Genomic DNA, 16,754 nt, shown 5'->3' on the forward strand with positions numbered 1-16,754 from the left:
CTCCTCCAGGACCTTACTTCACGAACATCCCCTCTCATCCATCTCTCTTCAAGTGATAGAACCAAAGGCAGTGGCACTAAAACTTTATCCGTTTTTCCATCTATATCCTTTTTGAAGCAAATTTTTGTGCAGCTGGGGCAAAATAATTGCATACGTACCTGGACACCCTCTGGAAATCCAGGGGATCTTGGCTTAGTATATAGCATCATTTCGATTCACCCAGGACAAAGGAAAGAACTCAGGTTTTCACATTTGTGTTAAAGGAAAATGGTGATTGAACTGCCAGTAGGAGAGGCTCCTTTTTTTTTTTTTTAAAGCCTATGATAACAGATCACGTTTTTTTTTCACTAATAAATTCAACCAAAAATTCGAGAGGGCTCAGTCTTGGGCTTTAGAGGGACATATATAACGGATGGTTCTTCCTTTTATTCTGGTTCTTCCTTTTGTTCTAACACTTAAGGAACTGACTTTTTATTTCAGTTGCTCTTCTGATGCTATGCAAAACAAAAAGGTTATTAAATCATAGAATTTCAGGGTAAAACTTTAATACTTGTACAAAACTGCAGAGACCATGGAACAAGTAAACCAAGTCATTAACAAAGCTATAAATGTGGTTTTTAACAAGAAATTATAGGAAACTAGAATCTTTTCAATTACATTTTTATTGAAAAAGAGTTGATTTAAAATATATAATTATTTTTTTAAAAGCATGTTATTGGTAAAATAATGATCTTTCATACAAGGATCACTGAAGTTTCATTCACTCTTACCAAAGTGGCACCTTTATTTTCCTAGATGCACATTTTGCTAAAAAGAAAGAAAGAAAAAGACAAGACTAGGGTCTATAGTGCCCTCTGGTGAAACTTCCTGAGACTGGGTATCCAAAAAAGGAATTCAGCTCATAGTGGAAGAAAGTTAAATAACAGAATTACTACCTGTTTACATGTGACAAATTGTGATTTGCTGCCTTGGGCAACTTCAGAAGATGCCTTGATCTCAGGCAGAGTTTCAACTACTGACAGTCAAGCTCACAGCAAAAAATACTTTCTTCCCAAATTTTCATCATCATTGCCTTCTTAAAAAAACAAAAAGCTGTCATTATATTATAAATGGAAGAAATAATGTGGGAAAGTCTCTAAGTAATTCAGGTTATAATCCAGACCAAAAATACAAAAAAGGTTAACAGGACAGCAAAAATGATAACTAAAGCTTAGCATGCAAGAAGGGCTCTTTTAGTGGTCCCTAATTCTTAGCCCTGTCTTCTTAATAACGGATATCACAATTCTAGCCAACTCTGTGCATAGTTTCTGGGAGAAGAGGATCTTTTCCTCAGATTTCAGAAAGCAGAGGAGGGCCACGTCTAAACGTAAACATCAACAGAGTCTAAGTTCATTCTCCAGACCAAAGACTTTGGACTTAAGGTTCTTCAGTTCTCCTTGTAGCTTATGTGCCCGTCTATTGCTGTCACGCACCTCACACAGAATGGCAAGATCCTGGTTTGCCCGGGCATTAAGTGTTGCCTAGAGATTTGAAAAAAAAGAAGAGGAAATGATTATGGCACATACCGGGGGAAAGAAATCGGTCATAAAGACTAGGCTATGCTGGTTCCTTTTTGGGAGACTTTTAGCACATAAGATAAATTCAATCCTTAGCTTGCTTAATGACTAATAGAAAGAAACTGTAGAGTAAAATTAAAACAAAAGGCATGAGACTCTGCTTTCCTATATGATAGTAAAGAAGCCATAAGATAGAGATCAACAAACAACGAGTAAAAAAAGAGAACAATATAAACATTACTGGTAAATTTGCCAAAGAATGAAAGAAAAGCATCTCTTCTATAACTAACCTTGTTTGGCACATAGCAATCACTTAGGATATGTGGATGACTGGTTAAATCTCTTTAAGAAGGATTCTGAGGCAACCTGAATGCTAAATAAAGCTGTGTTTGACAGGGAGAAATTACTTCATTACTTACCCACTCTCCCCATTGGTAAAATAGACACAGTTCTTTTCATCTACTTCTTGAACTGGGAAGGATGAAGCTTTCTGCTAAGTTTCACTCAGATGGAAGTACGATGGCGCAGGCAAGCAATGATCTCAGTCTACTGTGTCCTCCCTCTGGTGTGTACTTAAGCTGATCTTGGTGAGACTTAAAGGGTGGTGATCTGCTATAGTCTACCATCAGGGAAACAGCACATTTTTCTTGAGGAGCCCTCACGACCATGTTTCCTTACCTGCACCCCTCTTCCCCCTCTCAGTAATTCAGAGTCAGCAATTACCTTATAGAGGATTTGTTCCAAGTCTTTCAGCTTCTGCCGGAGAATCTTAATATCTGTCTTAAAGCCTTCTACTTCCAAGATACGCCGATTCTCCAAGGCCTCATAGCGTCTTGTCATCACCTGTAAACGCTTCCCCATCTTGTTAGTGCGATCCTAAATATAGAGACATGGCAAGGCATTTGTGAAGACGAGGGAAGCATTCCCAGAGCATCCACGCTTCCCACTCCATCAGAAGTGGCCGAGAATTTTGTACCTTGAAGATCTCTCTCCTCGCTCCCTCTTCCTCACGAATTCGGGCAAGTTCCTCTTCTAGGGAAATGCACTGCTCTTGATACATGCTGGACAATTTTTTCTCTTGTACTAACTTATCCTTGAGGGACTGCAGGTCAGAAGGAAAATAAAATTACAATTTTGGTAATTCAAATAGCACCGAGGTAACGAAAGAAAGGAAAGAAATGATTTCCATTAAGTCTAAAACGAGTTAAGGAACAAGACGGCAAGGAACTCTGGAGAATATTTGAAAGCCTCCTATTTCTAGATGATTCTCTTAACCTTTTTCTAAAGTGTCCATAGTAGAAATTCTTTAAAATAAAACAAATATTTTTGGCTCTGAGAAGGACCAGATAATGCAGTTCAGAACTGTACCAAGTAGGACATGACAATATATGTTTTGGGACACATTTCTGAAGCTCTTCTTTAAATAGAAACAACAAGAACACATAATATACATGTTCCATTGAGCAGTGGGAATGATCGGTAAAAACCTTGATCTCATGCTTCTTCCTAACACACAATCCTTCAAAGACATACAATGTTTACAGCTAAACAGTCTTACAAGGAATATAAGGGCCCTGTAAGGCCCTTCGTGACTGGCTGCAGCCCACCCTTCCAACCTCTTTGCTTATCACTGCCTTCTTGCTTATTCCTCTATGACCACAATGATATTTCCTCTCTTACCCGAACATACTTTAGACTTGCTCTTCCCTCTGCCTGTAATGCTCTTCCCCTAGGTCTGTATGGGAAGTTCAGTACCATTTTATAGGTCTCAGCAACAATATCAGACTTCACAGAGGGTCCCTGTGCTTCCCTACAAAAGCAGACTTTCAGCAACTATATATAATCTTCATATAATCTTTTTAATTCCTAAATACCACTTTTTAATAAGCTATCATTTTCTCTGTACCTTCTCACCCATTAAAGTTTTTATTTATTTATTTAAATAATCTCTACACCCCATGCGGGACTTGAACTCATGACCCTGAGACCAAGGGGCATGCTCTTGCTATGGAGCCATCCAGGTACAGCCCTACCCATTAAAATGTAAATGCCATGAAGGCAGACCTGGTCTAATTTATCTACTGCTATCGCCCTGGAGCCTAGCCCTTAGTAGGAGTGCAATAAATATTTGTTGAATGAATAAATGAATCAATCAATAGTTTACTTTTCTAAATTCCCAAACGCTATCATGATAAGCTACTCTTTGAAACCTATTTCTTGAGGCTGCTGCTACAACAGCTTCCTCGACTGAATGGATCTTGTATGACAATTCTTAGGTTCTTTGGAATTTTCTGAGTTCTTTTAACTATTCCAGAAAAATTAGCAATTTCCGTAAGACATAAGAAAACTACCTTAATATATTCATTTTGGTTATGATGAGGCTCATGGATGACTGGCCAAACTTTTCCAATTTTATCTTCTTTCTTCTTACACTGCATGCTGTATTGCTTAATCTTTGACATCAAATGATCCTTTTCAAGCATCCATGACTTCTCTTTATTTTGGTTTTCAAATCTGAGTTGCAAAAAGTCTTTTGTGCTCTCATAGAGAAGTTCTTGGGTGTGACGGAGACTATGAAAGAAAGTACAAATGTGGACACCAAGATGCTTTGTGGTATACATATGATACGTAGTTACTCAAACAAAGGGACAATACAGGTTCTTTAAAAATTGTACAATAAATTCTATAAAATATCATTAGCAGTATTTAAAACACGCTTAATCTGATCACTGGCAAACTTACACGTTTCACTGGACAAAGTGTAATGTACCTACCCACACGCACTAGCTCACAGACTGGTCTTTTTTTTTTAAGATTTATTTACTGTGCGCCTGGGTGGCTCAGTTGGTTAAGCCTCTGCCCTCGGTTCAGGTTATGACCCCAGGATCCTGGGATAGAGTCCTGCATTGGGCGCCCTGCCTGGTGGGGAGTCTGCTTCTCCCTCTGCCCCTCCCCACTGCTCATGATCTCTCTCTCTCAAATAAAAAAATCAAATATTTTTTTAAAAGATTTGAGAGAGAGAGAGAGAATGCGCGCACTCACTGCGTGGGAGGAGGGGCAGAAGGAGAGAGAGAATCTCCAGCAGACTCTCCGCTGAGCGTGGAGAACAATGCAGGGCTTGACTTCACAGCCCTGAGATCCCAGCTTGAGCCGAAATCAAGTTAACTTGCTTAACTGACTGTGCCACCCAGGGGCCCAACATAGACTGGTCTTTATAGATATTTTCCCAATGCTAATTCCAGGTTACATCATTAAAAGGTTTACAGAAATAGCTACACATAGCCTGCACAAGTATGGACTATTCCCTGACTCAGGGTGAACACAAGTTCTAAAATGTCAAGAATAGTTTTGGTTTTGTTTATGCTGTGCTCCACACGTAAACTGCCCGATATCAAATCCTGTCCTTTTCTCAAGATCAGCTTTCTCCATGGAGAGATCGTGACAACCTCAGCCCATTTAGTTTCTCCATTCTCTGAAATTCTGTATCAGTTTAAATCTCTACCCCTGTGTAATAATTTGACACTTGCTCATACACGGTGTCATGTTTTATTTTTGTATTTTATTTTTTTTAAGGTTTCATTTATTTGAGAGAGTGAGCGAGTGAGAGACAGAGAAAGCACGAGCAGCGGGAGAGAGGGAGAGGGAAAAGAAGACCCCCCACTGAGCAGAGAGCCTGACTCGGGGCCCAATCCCAGGACCACGACCCGAGCTGAAGGCAGATGACTAACCGACTGAGCCACCCAGGCACCCCTGTCATGTTTTAACCGTCAACAGGCATAGTTTCATTTCTTTTTCTTTTTTTTTTTAAGGTTTTATTTTTAAGTAATCTCTACATCTAACGTGGGGCTCGAACTTAAAACCCTAAGATCAAGAGTCACATGCTCTATGGACTGAAACAGCCAGGCACCCCAACATGCGTTTTTCTAACCCGAGTGAGAGCATATCCCTTGTTTATCATTTACTTTTGCCCTGCTACCACCAGATTGTCAAGAACAGCACCAACTACTGAACATACAGCGCACTAAGTAGAGTCCTGCTGACTACTGAGATTTAAGAGTAGGCAAATGATGCTTCTATCTTCAAAAAAGGATAGCCTAGAAGTTAGCAACTCATCAGTTTAACATCGACACTTTCCAGAAAATACTGTATCAAATGATCAAACTGCTTGCAAAGAATATTAAATACCACGAGGCAACCACTATAATTTTCCACTGACCAAATAATGTCAGATAAACTTAGTTCTTTTCATGAATAATAGGATACACAGATACGGGGAACATGATAGCACAACGCAGGCACAAAACAGGGTAACTGTCATCAGACGAATGTATATATACACAGGTATACGTGTATGTGTATAAAGAGAGACTGATTCAGTTACCACAAGATCTCTCTTGCTTTCAATGAGTTATTTTATTCTATTTTACATTATGTTCTCGATTACAAACTGGGCAAGTAATAGTCTTGTTAATGTATAAATGGTTTGAAAGTGAGACCCAAAGGACAGTCCTTAAAGGCCTAGGATTTCATGCCATTCAATATCCTTAGGGTGATCTATCTAATGTAAGGGACTGATTATATGCTCAGATATGCAGATAATGCTAAACTAGGATAGCTATTAATATTCTAGAAGATATAAAATTATTAATTACTGTGACAATTTAAAAACACCGTCTCCCTAAAAACAATTAAAATCCAATGAAAAGTGAACATGCTATGTGTAAGCACAAAACACCAAAAATAAAAATGAAGATGGAGATGTGCTGGCCACATGCAAACATATTACACTGTGTTAAAAGAAACAGAGCCTGCAAGAGCCAGAAGGCATTTTTTCCCCCTGTATTGGCCAGAGATCTTAATTGAAGAATCACATCTAATTTTAATCATCACACTTTTTTTTAAGTAGACTCCACACTGGTGTGGAGCCCAACATGGGGCTTGAACTCATGACCTTGAGATCAAGACCTGAGCTGAGGGGCGCCTGGGTGGCACAGCAGTTAAGCGTCTGCCTTCGGCTCAGGGCATGATCCCGGTGTTCTGGGATCGAGGCCCGCATCAGGCTCCTCCGCTATGAGCCTGCTTCTTCCTCTCCCACTCCCCCTGCTTGTGTTCCCTCTCTCGCTGGCTGTCTCTCTGTCGAATAAATAAATAAAATCTTTAAAAAGAAAAAAAAAAAAGACCTGAGCTGAGATCAAGAGTCGGACACTTAACTGACGGAGCCACCCAGGCATTCCAATCACCATACTTTTAAGTGGAGGAAGAGGCACTAGAGAAGTTTAAGACGACAGTGAAAGAAGACAAAAGGATGTTAAAAATGTAACATGAAAAAAAAAATGTTTAAATATAGTATGTTTAATGCAAAAAGAAGTAAGATGCAGCTTGATAAAGATCACCAAGTGTTGGACAAATGTTTATTGTGTGCCTGTTATGCATACAGGGCAGGACAGAGGCCACAGCAAGCACCTGGGGAACAGACTTAACTCCAATAGGTGGCGATAAGTGCCACCAGAGGCAGGAGAGTCATCATAGGAATGTGGAGGAGGAAAAATTGAATTCTGCCTGGGGAAGTGTTCGGAGAAGAGGTGACCATGCACAGCAAAGGGCTTGCCACACAGCAAGGATCCCATAAGCAACAGACATTAGTAGTCAGACTGAAGGACGGGGTAAAACGCAGCAGGAGAGGAAGAGTGGAGACGGAAAAGGTTAATTTGCTGCCAGATGACGAAGATCCTAGTAATTCATGCCGAGGTAGCAGCACTTTATCAAAAGATAAATGGGAGGGGCGCCTGGGTAGCTCAGTCGTTAACTGTCTGCCTTCGGCTCAGGGCGTGATCCCGGCGTTCTGGGATCGAGTCCCACATTGGGCTCCTCCGCTAGGAGCCTGCTTCTTCCTCTCCCACTCCCCCTGCTGTGTTCCCTCTCTCGATGGCTGTCTCTCTGTCACATAAATAAATAAAATCTTAAAAAAAAAAAAGATAAATGGGGAGTTATCACATGTTTTTGAGTAGTTGGTAACTCCTAACGGAGGCGAGGAACTCAGCGTAACAGTGAGGAAGACTGTAGAAGGCAGTGGGGTCAGTGATAGAAAGAGCAGTTAGATTACTGCAGCAATGTGAACAAGAAGACAGCTAGGGGGTGCCCGACTGGCTCAGGAGGGGGAGCACGTGACTCTTGGGTCTCAGAGTCACGAATTCGAGCCCCACATTGGGGGCAGAGATGAGTTAGAAACATAAAATTAAAAAAAAAAAAAAAGAATAGCTTGAACCAATGTGAGAAAAATGAGAGGGACAGAATGGACTGGAGAGGCTTCCCAGGCTCATACTCAGTAAGGCTTGGAATTCAGCAATAAGAGAGTGAGGAGTTGAAGATAACTCTAAGGTTGGGAAGCTTGGGAAACAGGATGGATATCATTAAACTAAATGGGAAAAAGAATGAAGTAGTAGGTTTGAGATGGGACAAGGGGGTGCTTCTTGGGAAAGAAAAACAGTCCGATTCAGTCACGGTAAACTGGAGGTGTTGGAACATTACTGAAGAGATCTGTACAGCACAGTCCGGCCACTGGAACCAGACAAAAAGCAGAGAAGGGTCAGACAGGTAGAAGCATCAAGACAGGTGTTACAGAAATCAAAGGGATAATTTCAAAGAAACGGTGGTTAGAGGTACCAAATATGCAGAATGATACTAGTTACAACAAGGACTGTAAAGAGATAACTGGTCATGGGAGTTAACAGGTCAGTGATGATCTTAGAAAGGGCACACTTAATAAAACGATGCGGATGAAATCAGGCTGCAGAAAGGTGAGGAAAGGCAGGCAGGTGAGGAATAAAGGAAGTGAGGACAGAGTTTGTGGTTTTTGTACAAGTACGGAGTCATTTTTCCCACACTCTTGAAGGACCAAACAAAAGGAAAGGTCCCTACTGTAATGGGCTGAGTCGGATAACCTGTCAGTGGATAAGAGAGTATTTCTGAACCACTAAGATCAAGCTAAAACTCTAAAGTGGGTTAAACAGAGCATGTGGGATATTGCCAGCTCGTCAAGAAAAGAATCAACAGCACCCCTAGAGGAGCCTGGACACCCACCTACATAGAGGCAGGGGTGTCTGACGAAGACAAATTTTTCAAGGTCCGTTTCAGTTCCACAGTCCTATGCTGCTGAAGGACAGGACTGTTAACTTTTAAGCCACTCAGAAAAATTTACAAATCTGTCAGGTACAGCTTTCTTGAACACTCACTTTTTGGTAAGCTCTTTGATTTTGTCCTGATTTCTCTGGTGATGAACTTGTATTTCCTCAATGCGAATCCGTCTATCCTCCATGAGCCCTTCAACTTGCTCTCTAGAAAGCTTGGTCTGCTCTTCCAGCTGGGCCTGCAGTGCTTCCACCTAGACAGGCCAAAAGGGGTGAGGTATCCACTCCTGTCTTGCTTCCACTTATTTCTTACCTCGAAAAGCAAGTCTTTCTCCAGAAAACTTTAAAAAACAAAACAAAAAATCCACAAACAAAAGCACAGCAGCAAAACAAATAGAAGAAAAACCCTAAGTGTACTCCTTTTGATGTCATGTCTTATAAATGGGGGTAAGCTACACAGGAGCAAGCTCTGGCCACACTAAACAAAACATCTGCATCACACATGAAAAGTGGGAAAACCCAGTTTCCTCTACCCTAACGTTCTCAGCTTTTCACTATCTCCCTTTTGGGATTCTTAGGAGTATCTCCCTTCTAAGACTCCCCAGCTGCATAGAAATAGAATGATTCTTTTCTTCATTTTTAAATTTAAAAAGCGGAGCAAAATCAGTATCATGTAATTTCCTTCTCCAATTCTGGCTGTCATGACTCCAAATGGAGATGCTGGCCAAAGGCAGAAGCTGTCATTTAAAGCAAAAGCAACAGACTCCTCTTGCATCCCAGTGAGGACAAAAACTTGAGTGCACCTAGAAAAAAAATCTTGGTGGCAAATGATACACAATAACCACGTGGTAAAAAGATGATTGGTAACTTGAGAATACATGCACTAAATAAACAGATATACCCCCACAGGTCAATCTATCAGCAGAGACAATTGTAACTCTGTGTCTCCCCTAGGCCAACCACAAAGGAAATTCTTACTGTATGATAGTTTTGTTGGGTAGGGCTAAGCAAATAAGCTGAATAAAGAGAAGGTTCAGAATACCACTTCTAGAATGGCTGAACAGAGAACAGTTTTAAAACATAAACTCTTGATAATTAGGAACAACCTAAATGTTCTTAATCACTTGATGCCAAGATATGTGTGCAAGGTCATCAAAAAAATGAAATCTTGCCATTTGCAATGACGTGGATGGAACTAGAGGGTATTATGCTAAGAGAAATAAGTTAATTAGAGAAAGACAATTACCATATGATCTCACTGATACGTGGAATTTAAGAAACAAAGCAGAGGATCATAGGGGAAGAGAGGAAAAAATGAAATAAGACAAAATCAGAGAGGGAGACAAACCATAAGAGACTCTTAATCTTAGGAAACAAACTGAGGGTTGCTGGGGGGGGATGGGGTAACTGGGTGATGGACATTGGGGAGGGTGTGGGTTGTAATGAGCACTGGGTATTATATAAGACCAATAAATCACATATCTGTACCCCTGAAACAAAGAATACATGTTAATTTAAAAAAAGGGGAAAAAAGAAATGAAATCATATGTACACACACACACACAAAAGGAAAAAAGAAAAAAAATATGTATGCAAGGAGATACTTATATGATAACACATATATGATATGTTACACAAAGCTAAACTTGTGGACAGAAACTATTCTGGTCTGCTTTACCTGTAGGATAAGTGTTTGTATGTCTCTCTGGTATTGTTCAGAACTTTCTTCCTTCTCTCTCATTGCTGGTTTTCTTTTGTTTAGCTTAGAATCTAAAATAGAAAACAAAAATTAATCAAGACCTTTACTTAAGTTTTTCTCTTGGCTACTCAGCACCAGCAGACCTCTGCAGAGGAGTCTGGTTTCATTCACCTAGAAGAGAAGGAAAGAAAGAAAAAGGAAAGCATACAATGACTATAGTAATACTTTTTCAAATGGGAATCTCTCTAACGGAACTCTGCTAGAATGTCTCCTGGATAATAATACTCATCTTTCTAAAGAATATACTAAATTTTCCTTTGGAGTTTTGTCTATTTTCTTCGTAAAATCTTATTTAATCAGAAAAGGTAAGGAATAAGGAAAACTAAGTCTAAACATTTGGTTATGACGGATCACCCAATTTTCAAAAGATAAAATTATTTCAAAAATAAGCGACACTAAAATTACACTGAACAAAATTCCTAGGATGATTCAAGAAGCTCATACTAGAGAATAGATCTTAAAAGTTCTCATCACAAGAAAAACAAATCTGTAACCACGTGTGGTGATGAAAATTATCTAGATTTATCATGGTGATCATTTTATAATATATACAAATATTGAATCCTTACATTGTATACTTTGATGTTATATGTCAATTACATCTCAATTTTCTAAAAAAAGGCAAAGAAAGAAATAAAATTGGGATTTCCATTTAAAAGAGAGAGAGAGAAGAGACGAGACTGAGGCTTAGAAGCTAATTAACGTTCTGTGATCCCAGAAGTTACCCAAATCTGTTTTATGACTTGACACCTGTAAGCACGTTTATTATGTATTTTTTACTCTCCTTTATTAAAACATCATGGGAAGGTTAAAGGAAAAAAAAAACCTCAGTGAGATCTTAAACCGGCAGAGATATCATTATGAACATTCATTATTACCACATAGTAGAAACAAAATCTAATTATTTGCACTGTGTTTTTGAATTCTACATCAATGAGAATTTATAACAATGTGGCTGGTACCTGCTCTGAAAGCTGAGGAAGATTCATTCTGTCCACATATACCTACAGCCTTGACAGTCTCTGAGTGAATGCTGACCTAAGAAGCAAAAAACCCCCAAAAGTATAGAATTAGCTTCCCTATAAATGTTGTATTTCACTTTTGAGCTTTACTTCTGAAGATCAAAACACTATTCATAAATCCAATAGGTCAAAATTGCCATAATCATATGAGGATGTCCTGCATGGGAGACACCAAAGTGGACAAAGTAACAAAGTGGATAAAACTCAGTACTAGTGATATAAACTAAAAGATTAAATTTCAGGGTTATTTAATGATATCTGCTAAAAGAAAGGGGCGGGGGATCTTTGGCAAGGGCCTTTAGGAAAATAATGCAAACACTGAAGCATGCATATGTAGATATGCATAAAGATGTTCACTGAGGCAGTTTACAGAAGAGTAAAAATGCAAAAACTATATGTACACATAGATATTTCTATATGAATGGAAAAAGAGCTTTATCTCTGGGATAAAAGAGACTGCCACTTTTACATGACAGATTTTTGAAATCTGTCTGTTTTTAATAAAGACCATACATTACTTTCATCAGCATAAACTAAGATTAAAAAAGAAACCTGAGTATTGCAAACTTGCTCCCACACTAAGCTCCTGCTTTCCTCTCTAATCTCACCCCAAACATCCACTCCTCTGTGCTTTAAGGTTTCCAAACAGTGAAATGGGGTAAATGATGCCACTTTCCCAAGGTTTTTTGGGAAAAAAAAAAAAATAAGTAAAAGCACAAAGCTCTCTGTAATTATAGAAAATGCTTTGAAGACTTAGAGATTATGACAGCTAATTCTCCTTCTATCTTTTTTTAGCAAGTTCCATAATTGCTCTTACTATGGACCCCAGTCTGCAGTTTTTAAAAAGTCATGCTTACCATGCCGTAACCAGAGATAACTTACTTTGTTTGGAGGCTCCTTATAAAAATAGGTCACTTCTCCAGTGTCTGTGCCAACAAGAGCCAAGAGACTCTGAATCTTCTTCTTGTCTTCTAGCTCCCTGCAATTCTCATAGAGAGTAAGCGCACATTGTGTTCAGAGGAAGCAAAATTTTCTATTTAAAGGTTCTCCTTTCTGACTTAAAGACAATGGCAACATCAAATTAAAACTGAATAAGATTTATTGAGACCTTAGCTCTAATTTTTAAAACATCAGATATTTATATTCAGAAATTCAGAGAGAAGGGACCAGAAAATAATTTCTTAGTTGGTTCTAGAAGAGAATTATAGTGGATGCTGGGGTACACTGTTCAGATGCTCCTCTTCAGCACTGACGGGTTCATTCCTCCAACTCCCAGCAATGTTGCAAGCTGTGGCTCACAGCTGAATCTCTCTCCAGAATCGTCCTCAGTCAAGAAGGACTGCCTTAACCAACTGTATACTCAATGGACAGACCACAACCAGTGCCTGGCTAATGAGAGGGCAGAAAAGTCCAATCCCCTTGCCTCAATTCAGGATATCTCTGAAGGGCCATCCCAGCTTCAGGGCACCCTGTGGCACTGGCTGAGGTCTTCTGTAATTAATTAAATAGCTCAACTTCTGTCCAGACTTTCCTTTTTCCTTCATAGGTGGTTATTCCTGAGGGCACTCTCCAATAAATCTGCAAGCAAATCTCCACTGCAGAGTCTGCTTTCCTGGGAACCCAACCTAAGACAGTTGATATCAGTAATGGACCAAAGAAGCAAACTCTAAAACGAGATTTCAGAGCCTGTGATATGGAGATGGCTTATAGAACATAGTGTTCTTGGGGCGCCAGGTGGCTCAGTTGGTTGAGCATCTGATTCTTGATTTGGGCTCAGGTCATGATCTTGGGGTCATGGGATCCAGCCCTGCATTGGGCTCTGTGCTCAGCACAGAGTCTGCTGGAGATTCTCTCTCCCCCACTTTGCCCCACCCCCGACTTGTGCTCTTTCTCTCTCTAAATAAATAAAATCTTTAAAAAGAAAAAAAACAAAGTGTTCTTAGGAACAAGACAGATGGGTGTTAACAGGGTACAGCTTAAAAAATTAAGATAAATCAAAGATGGGTGCCTGGGTGGCTCAATTGGTTAAGTATCCAACTTTTGATCTCAGCTCAGGTCTTGATCTCAGGGCCATAAGTTCAAGTTCCGCATTGGGCTTCATGCTAGATGTGGAGTCTACTTAAAATAAATGAATGAATGAATGAAATAAATCAAAGATGGAGGGAGGCTAAGGGCAGCACCCTATACAAAATCACAATCTCTGACCCATTTTCCACACCTCAGCCAGTTTTAAGACTATTATTTGACAAAGAAGCTGGGTCCGCAGGAGGTAAGACTTGGTGACACCACAGCAAGTATACATGATAATGAGTCCCTTAGTCTTTCCCCAAAAGACCCATGGCCATTTATGTAAGTAATTATACACTGGAGAAAAGGAAATACCCAGGTAATTCAAGGACTGATGGATCCAGGGTCTGAACTGACATTAATACCTGCCATTATCATGGCATTGGAGTATATAGGAACCATGTAATCAACAGAATTTTGTTTCAGGTCCAGCTCACAGTGGGTCCACTGGGTCCAGACCCAATCCATGGTCAGTTTCCCCATCTCCAAATGTATAACTGGAATGGACATATTTGGTAGTTGGCAAAACCTCCAAATTGGTTTCTTGGCTTCTGGGTTAAGGTAAGAGAAAGACTCTGAAACTGCCCCTCCCCACCCCTGCCAAGATGGTAAATAAAGACTTACAGGATGGTAACCATCAAATCCCCATTTAATTCATAGTATGACCTATATAAAACCAGAAGGATAACAGTAGACTATTACCAAGTAGGTTCCAATTTCAGTCACTGTCCTAGATGTAGTGTTTTTGCTGGAGGAGATAAACTCGATTTTAGGTACATGGTATATGGATACTGATTAAGCAAATGTATTCCTTCCCATTCCTAACAGAACCAGGAAGAGTTCTCATTTGTGTGGAGTGAACACAGTTTACTTTTATAGTCTTTCCATAAAACCCTGTTAACTCTTCTGCGTTCTATCAAATAAGTCTAAAGAGACCTGGATCTGGCCATAACACAGATCTCATTAGTTCACTACTAATGATACCAGATTAAATTGGACTGGATAGACAAGAAATGGCAGGTGCATTAGAACCCTTGGTAAGATACATGCGCTCCAGAGAGTTGGAAGTAAACCTTACAAAGCACATCAGTGAAGTTTTAGGGGTCTGATATGGGCATGACAGGACATTCTCTTCAAAGTAAAGGACAAACTACTGTACCTTACCCTTACCAGGAAGAAAAAAGGACTCTTTAGGTCTCTTCAGAGAACATATTCCATACTCTGGAATACTGCTCTAACCCATATCAAGTGACATGGAAGGTGAGCTTTCAATGTGGCCCAGAGTTGAAAGGAAGTTCTGCATTAGGTCAAGGCTAAAACTATTAAGGAGACTGAGCTGGTAATCAAAAACCTCCTGACAAAGAAAAACTCTGGACCTGATGTCTTCACTAGTGACTTCAACCAAATACCTAAAGGACAAACACCAATAACTCTCAAACTTTTCTAAAAATTGAAGAAGAGGCAACACTTCCTAACTCATTTTACGAGACCAGCATTACCCTGACACCAAAGCCAGACAAAGACATTACAAGAAAACTGCTACAGACCAATACCTCTCATGAACATTGATGTAAAAATCCTCAACAAAATACAAGCAAACCAAATTCAGAAGCATATTACATGGATTATACACCATGATTAAGTGGAATTTATTTCTGGAATCCAAGCATAGTTCAGCATATGAAAATTGATCAATGTAATATACCACATTAGCAGAATGAAGGAAAAAAACCACAATCATCAATTTATAAAGAAAACTCATGCAATAACATTCAAAACCCTTTTATGAGAAAAACTCAACAAACTAGGTAAAGAAGGAAACGACCTCTACCTAATAGAAGCCATGTTATGGAAAACCCACAGCTAACATCAAACTCAATGTTGAAAGACCAAAAGTTTTCTTCTACAATCAAGAACAAGACAAGGATGCCCACTTTCAGAACTTCCATTTAATACAGTATTAGAAATCCTAGCCAGGGCAAGTAGCCAAGAAACAAGGAAAAGACATCCAAAGCGGAAAGAGAGAAGTAAAATTATCTTTGTTCACAGATGACATGATCTTATATGTAGAAAACCTAAGGGTTCCACAAAAACAACAAAACCCAAACCAAACAAACCAAGGAAATCCTATTAGAACTGATATTAGAGAATTCAGCAAAGTAGCCAAATACAAATTCTTCATGCAAAAGACAGTTTGCATACACTAATGATGAACAATCTGAAAAGGAAATTAAGATAATAATTTGCTTTACAACAGCATCAAAAAGAATAAAATACTTAGGAATTAATGAAGAAGTGAAAGACTTGTATACTAAAAACACTGCTGAAAGAAATTAAAGAACACAGAAATAAATGGAAGATTTGATTATTACCCAAAGCAGTCTACAGATTCAGAGCAACTCCCATCAAATCTCAATGACATTTTTTGCAGAAACAGAAAAATCCATATGGATTTTTAAAATTCATATGGAATCTCAGGGAACTCAAAATAATTAAGACAATCCAGAAAAAGGCCGCAGTTGGAACACCCACACATCCTGATTTCAAAACTTACTACAAAGTTACAGTAATCAAAACAGTGTGGTACTGACATAATGACAGATGTATAGACCAGTGGCATCGAACAGACAGCCCAGAAATAAGTCCCACATGTGTGGTCAAGTGATTTTCAACTTTCAATGGAGAAAAGACAGTCTTTTCAACAAATGGTGCTGGGAAAACTGGATATTCAACATGCAAAAGAATGAAGGTGGACCCTTATGTAACACAATATACAAAAGTTATCTTACAATGGATCAAAGACCTACTTGTAAGACCTAAAACTATAAAACACAGTGGGGGTGCCTGGGTGGCTCAGTTGGTTGAGCGTCCGACTCCCGATTTAGGCTCAGGTCATGATCTCAGCGTTGTGAGATGGAGCCCTGTGTTGCGCTCTGCCCTGGGCGTGGAGCCTGCTTAGATTCTCTCCCCCTCTGCCCCTCCCCAACACTCAGGAGTGCTCTCTCTTAGAAAAAACCCAAAACTATAGTGATATTGGATTTGGCAATGATTTTTTGAATATGACACCAAAAAGCAGAAGCAACAAAAGGAAAAGTATACCAATTGGACCTTACGAAAATAAAAAGCTTTTGTACATCAAAAGGATTATCAACAGAGTAAAATGGCAACACTCAGAATGGGAAAAAACAGTTACAAATCAGTTATCTAATAAGGGATTAAATCC

At 39.4% G+C, this 16,754-nt stretch overlaps 1 protein-coding gene across 5 annotated transcripts in view; it reads right to left on the reverse strand.

The window, feature by feature from the left end:
* Window positions 1-644: 644 nt before the first annotated feature.
* Window positions 645-16,754, reverse strand: part of CCDC77 (coiled-coil domain containing 77) — a 28,055-nt gene continuing 11,945 nt past the window's right edge. For 4 of the 5 annotated variants that reach the window (XM_002914105.4, XM_034645200.1, XM_019793543.2 and 1 more), the window contains 8 exons: window positions 12,347-12,443; window positions 11,405-11,480; window positions 10,362-10,453; window positions 8,789-8,937; window positions 3,908-4,127; window positions 2,533-2,658; window positions 2,280-2,432; window positions 645-1,520 (listed from right to left, as the gene is read on the reverse strand). In XM_002914105.4, coding sequence (XP_002914151.1) covers window positions 1,374-1,520; window positions 2,280-2,432; window positions 2,533-2,658; window positions 3,908-4,127; window positions 8,789-8,937; window positions 10,362-10,453; window positions 11,405-11,480; window positions 12,347-12,443 — 1,060 coding nt within the window. In that variant the 3' untranslated portion in view covers window positions 645-1,373. Of the gene's footprint in view, window positions 1,521-1,975; window positions 2,176-2,279; window positions 2,433-2,532; window positions 2,659-3,907; window positions 4,128-8,788; window positions 8,938-10,361; window positions 10,454-11,404; window positions 11,481-12,346; window positions 12,444-16,754 lie in introns of all 5 variants that reach the window. The other variant, XR_004621242.1, reaches the window with a different exon arrangement.

Source organism: Ailuropoda melanoleuca, chromosome 16 (genome assembly GCF_002007445.2).
Source record: "Ailuropoda melanoleuca isolate Jingjing chromosome 16, ASM200744v2, whole genome shotgun sequence".
NCBI classification, from domain to species: Eukaryota; Metazoa; Chordata; class Mammalia; order Carnivora; family Ursidae; genus Ailuropoda; species Ailuropoda melanoleuca.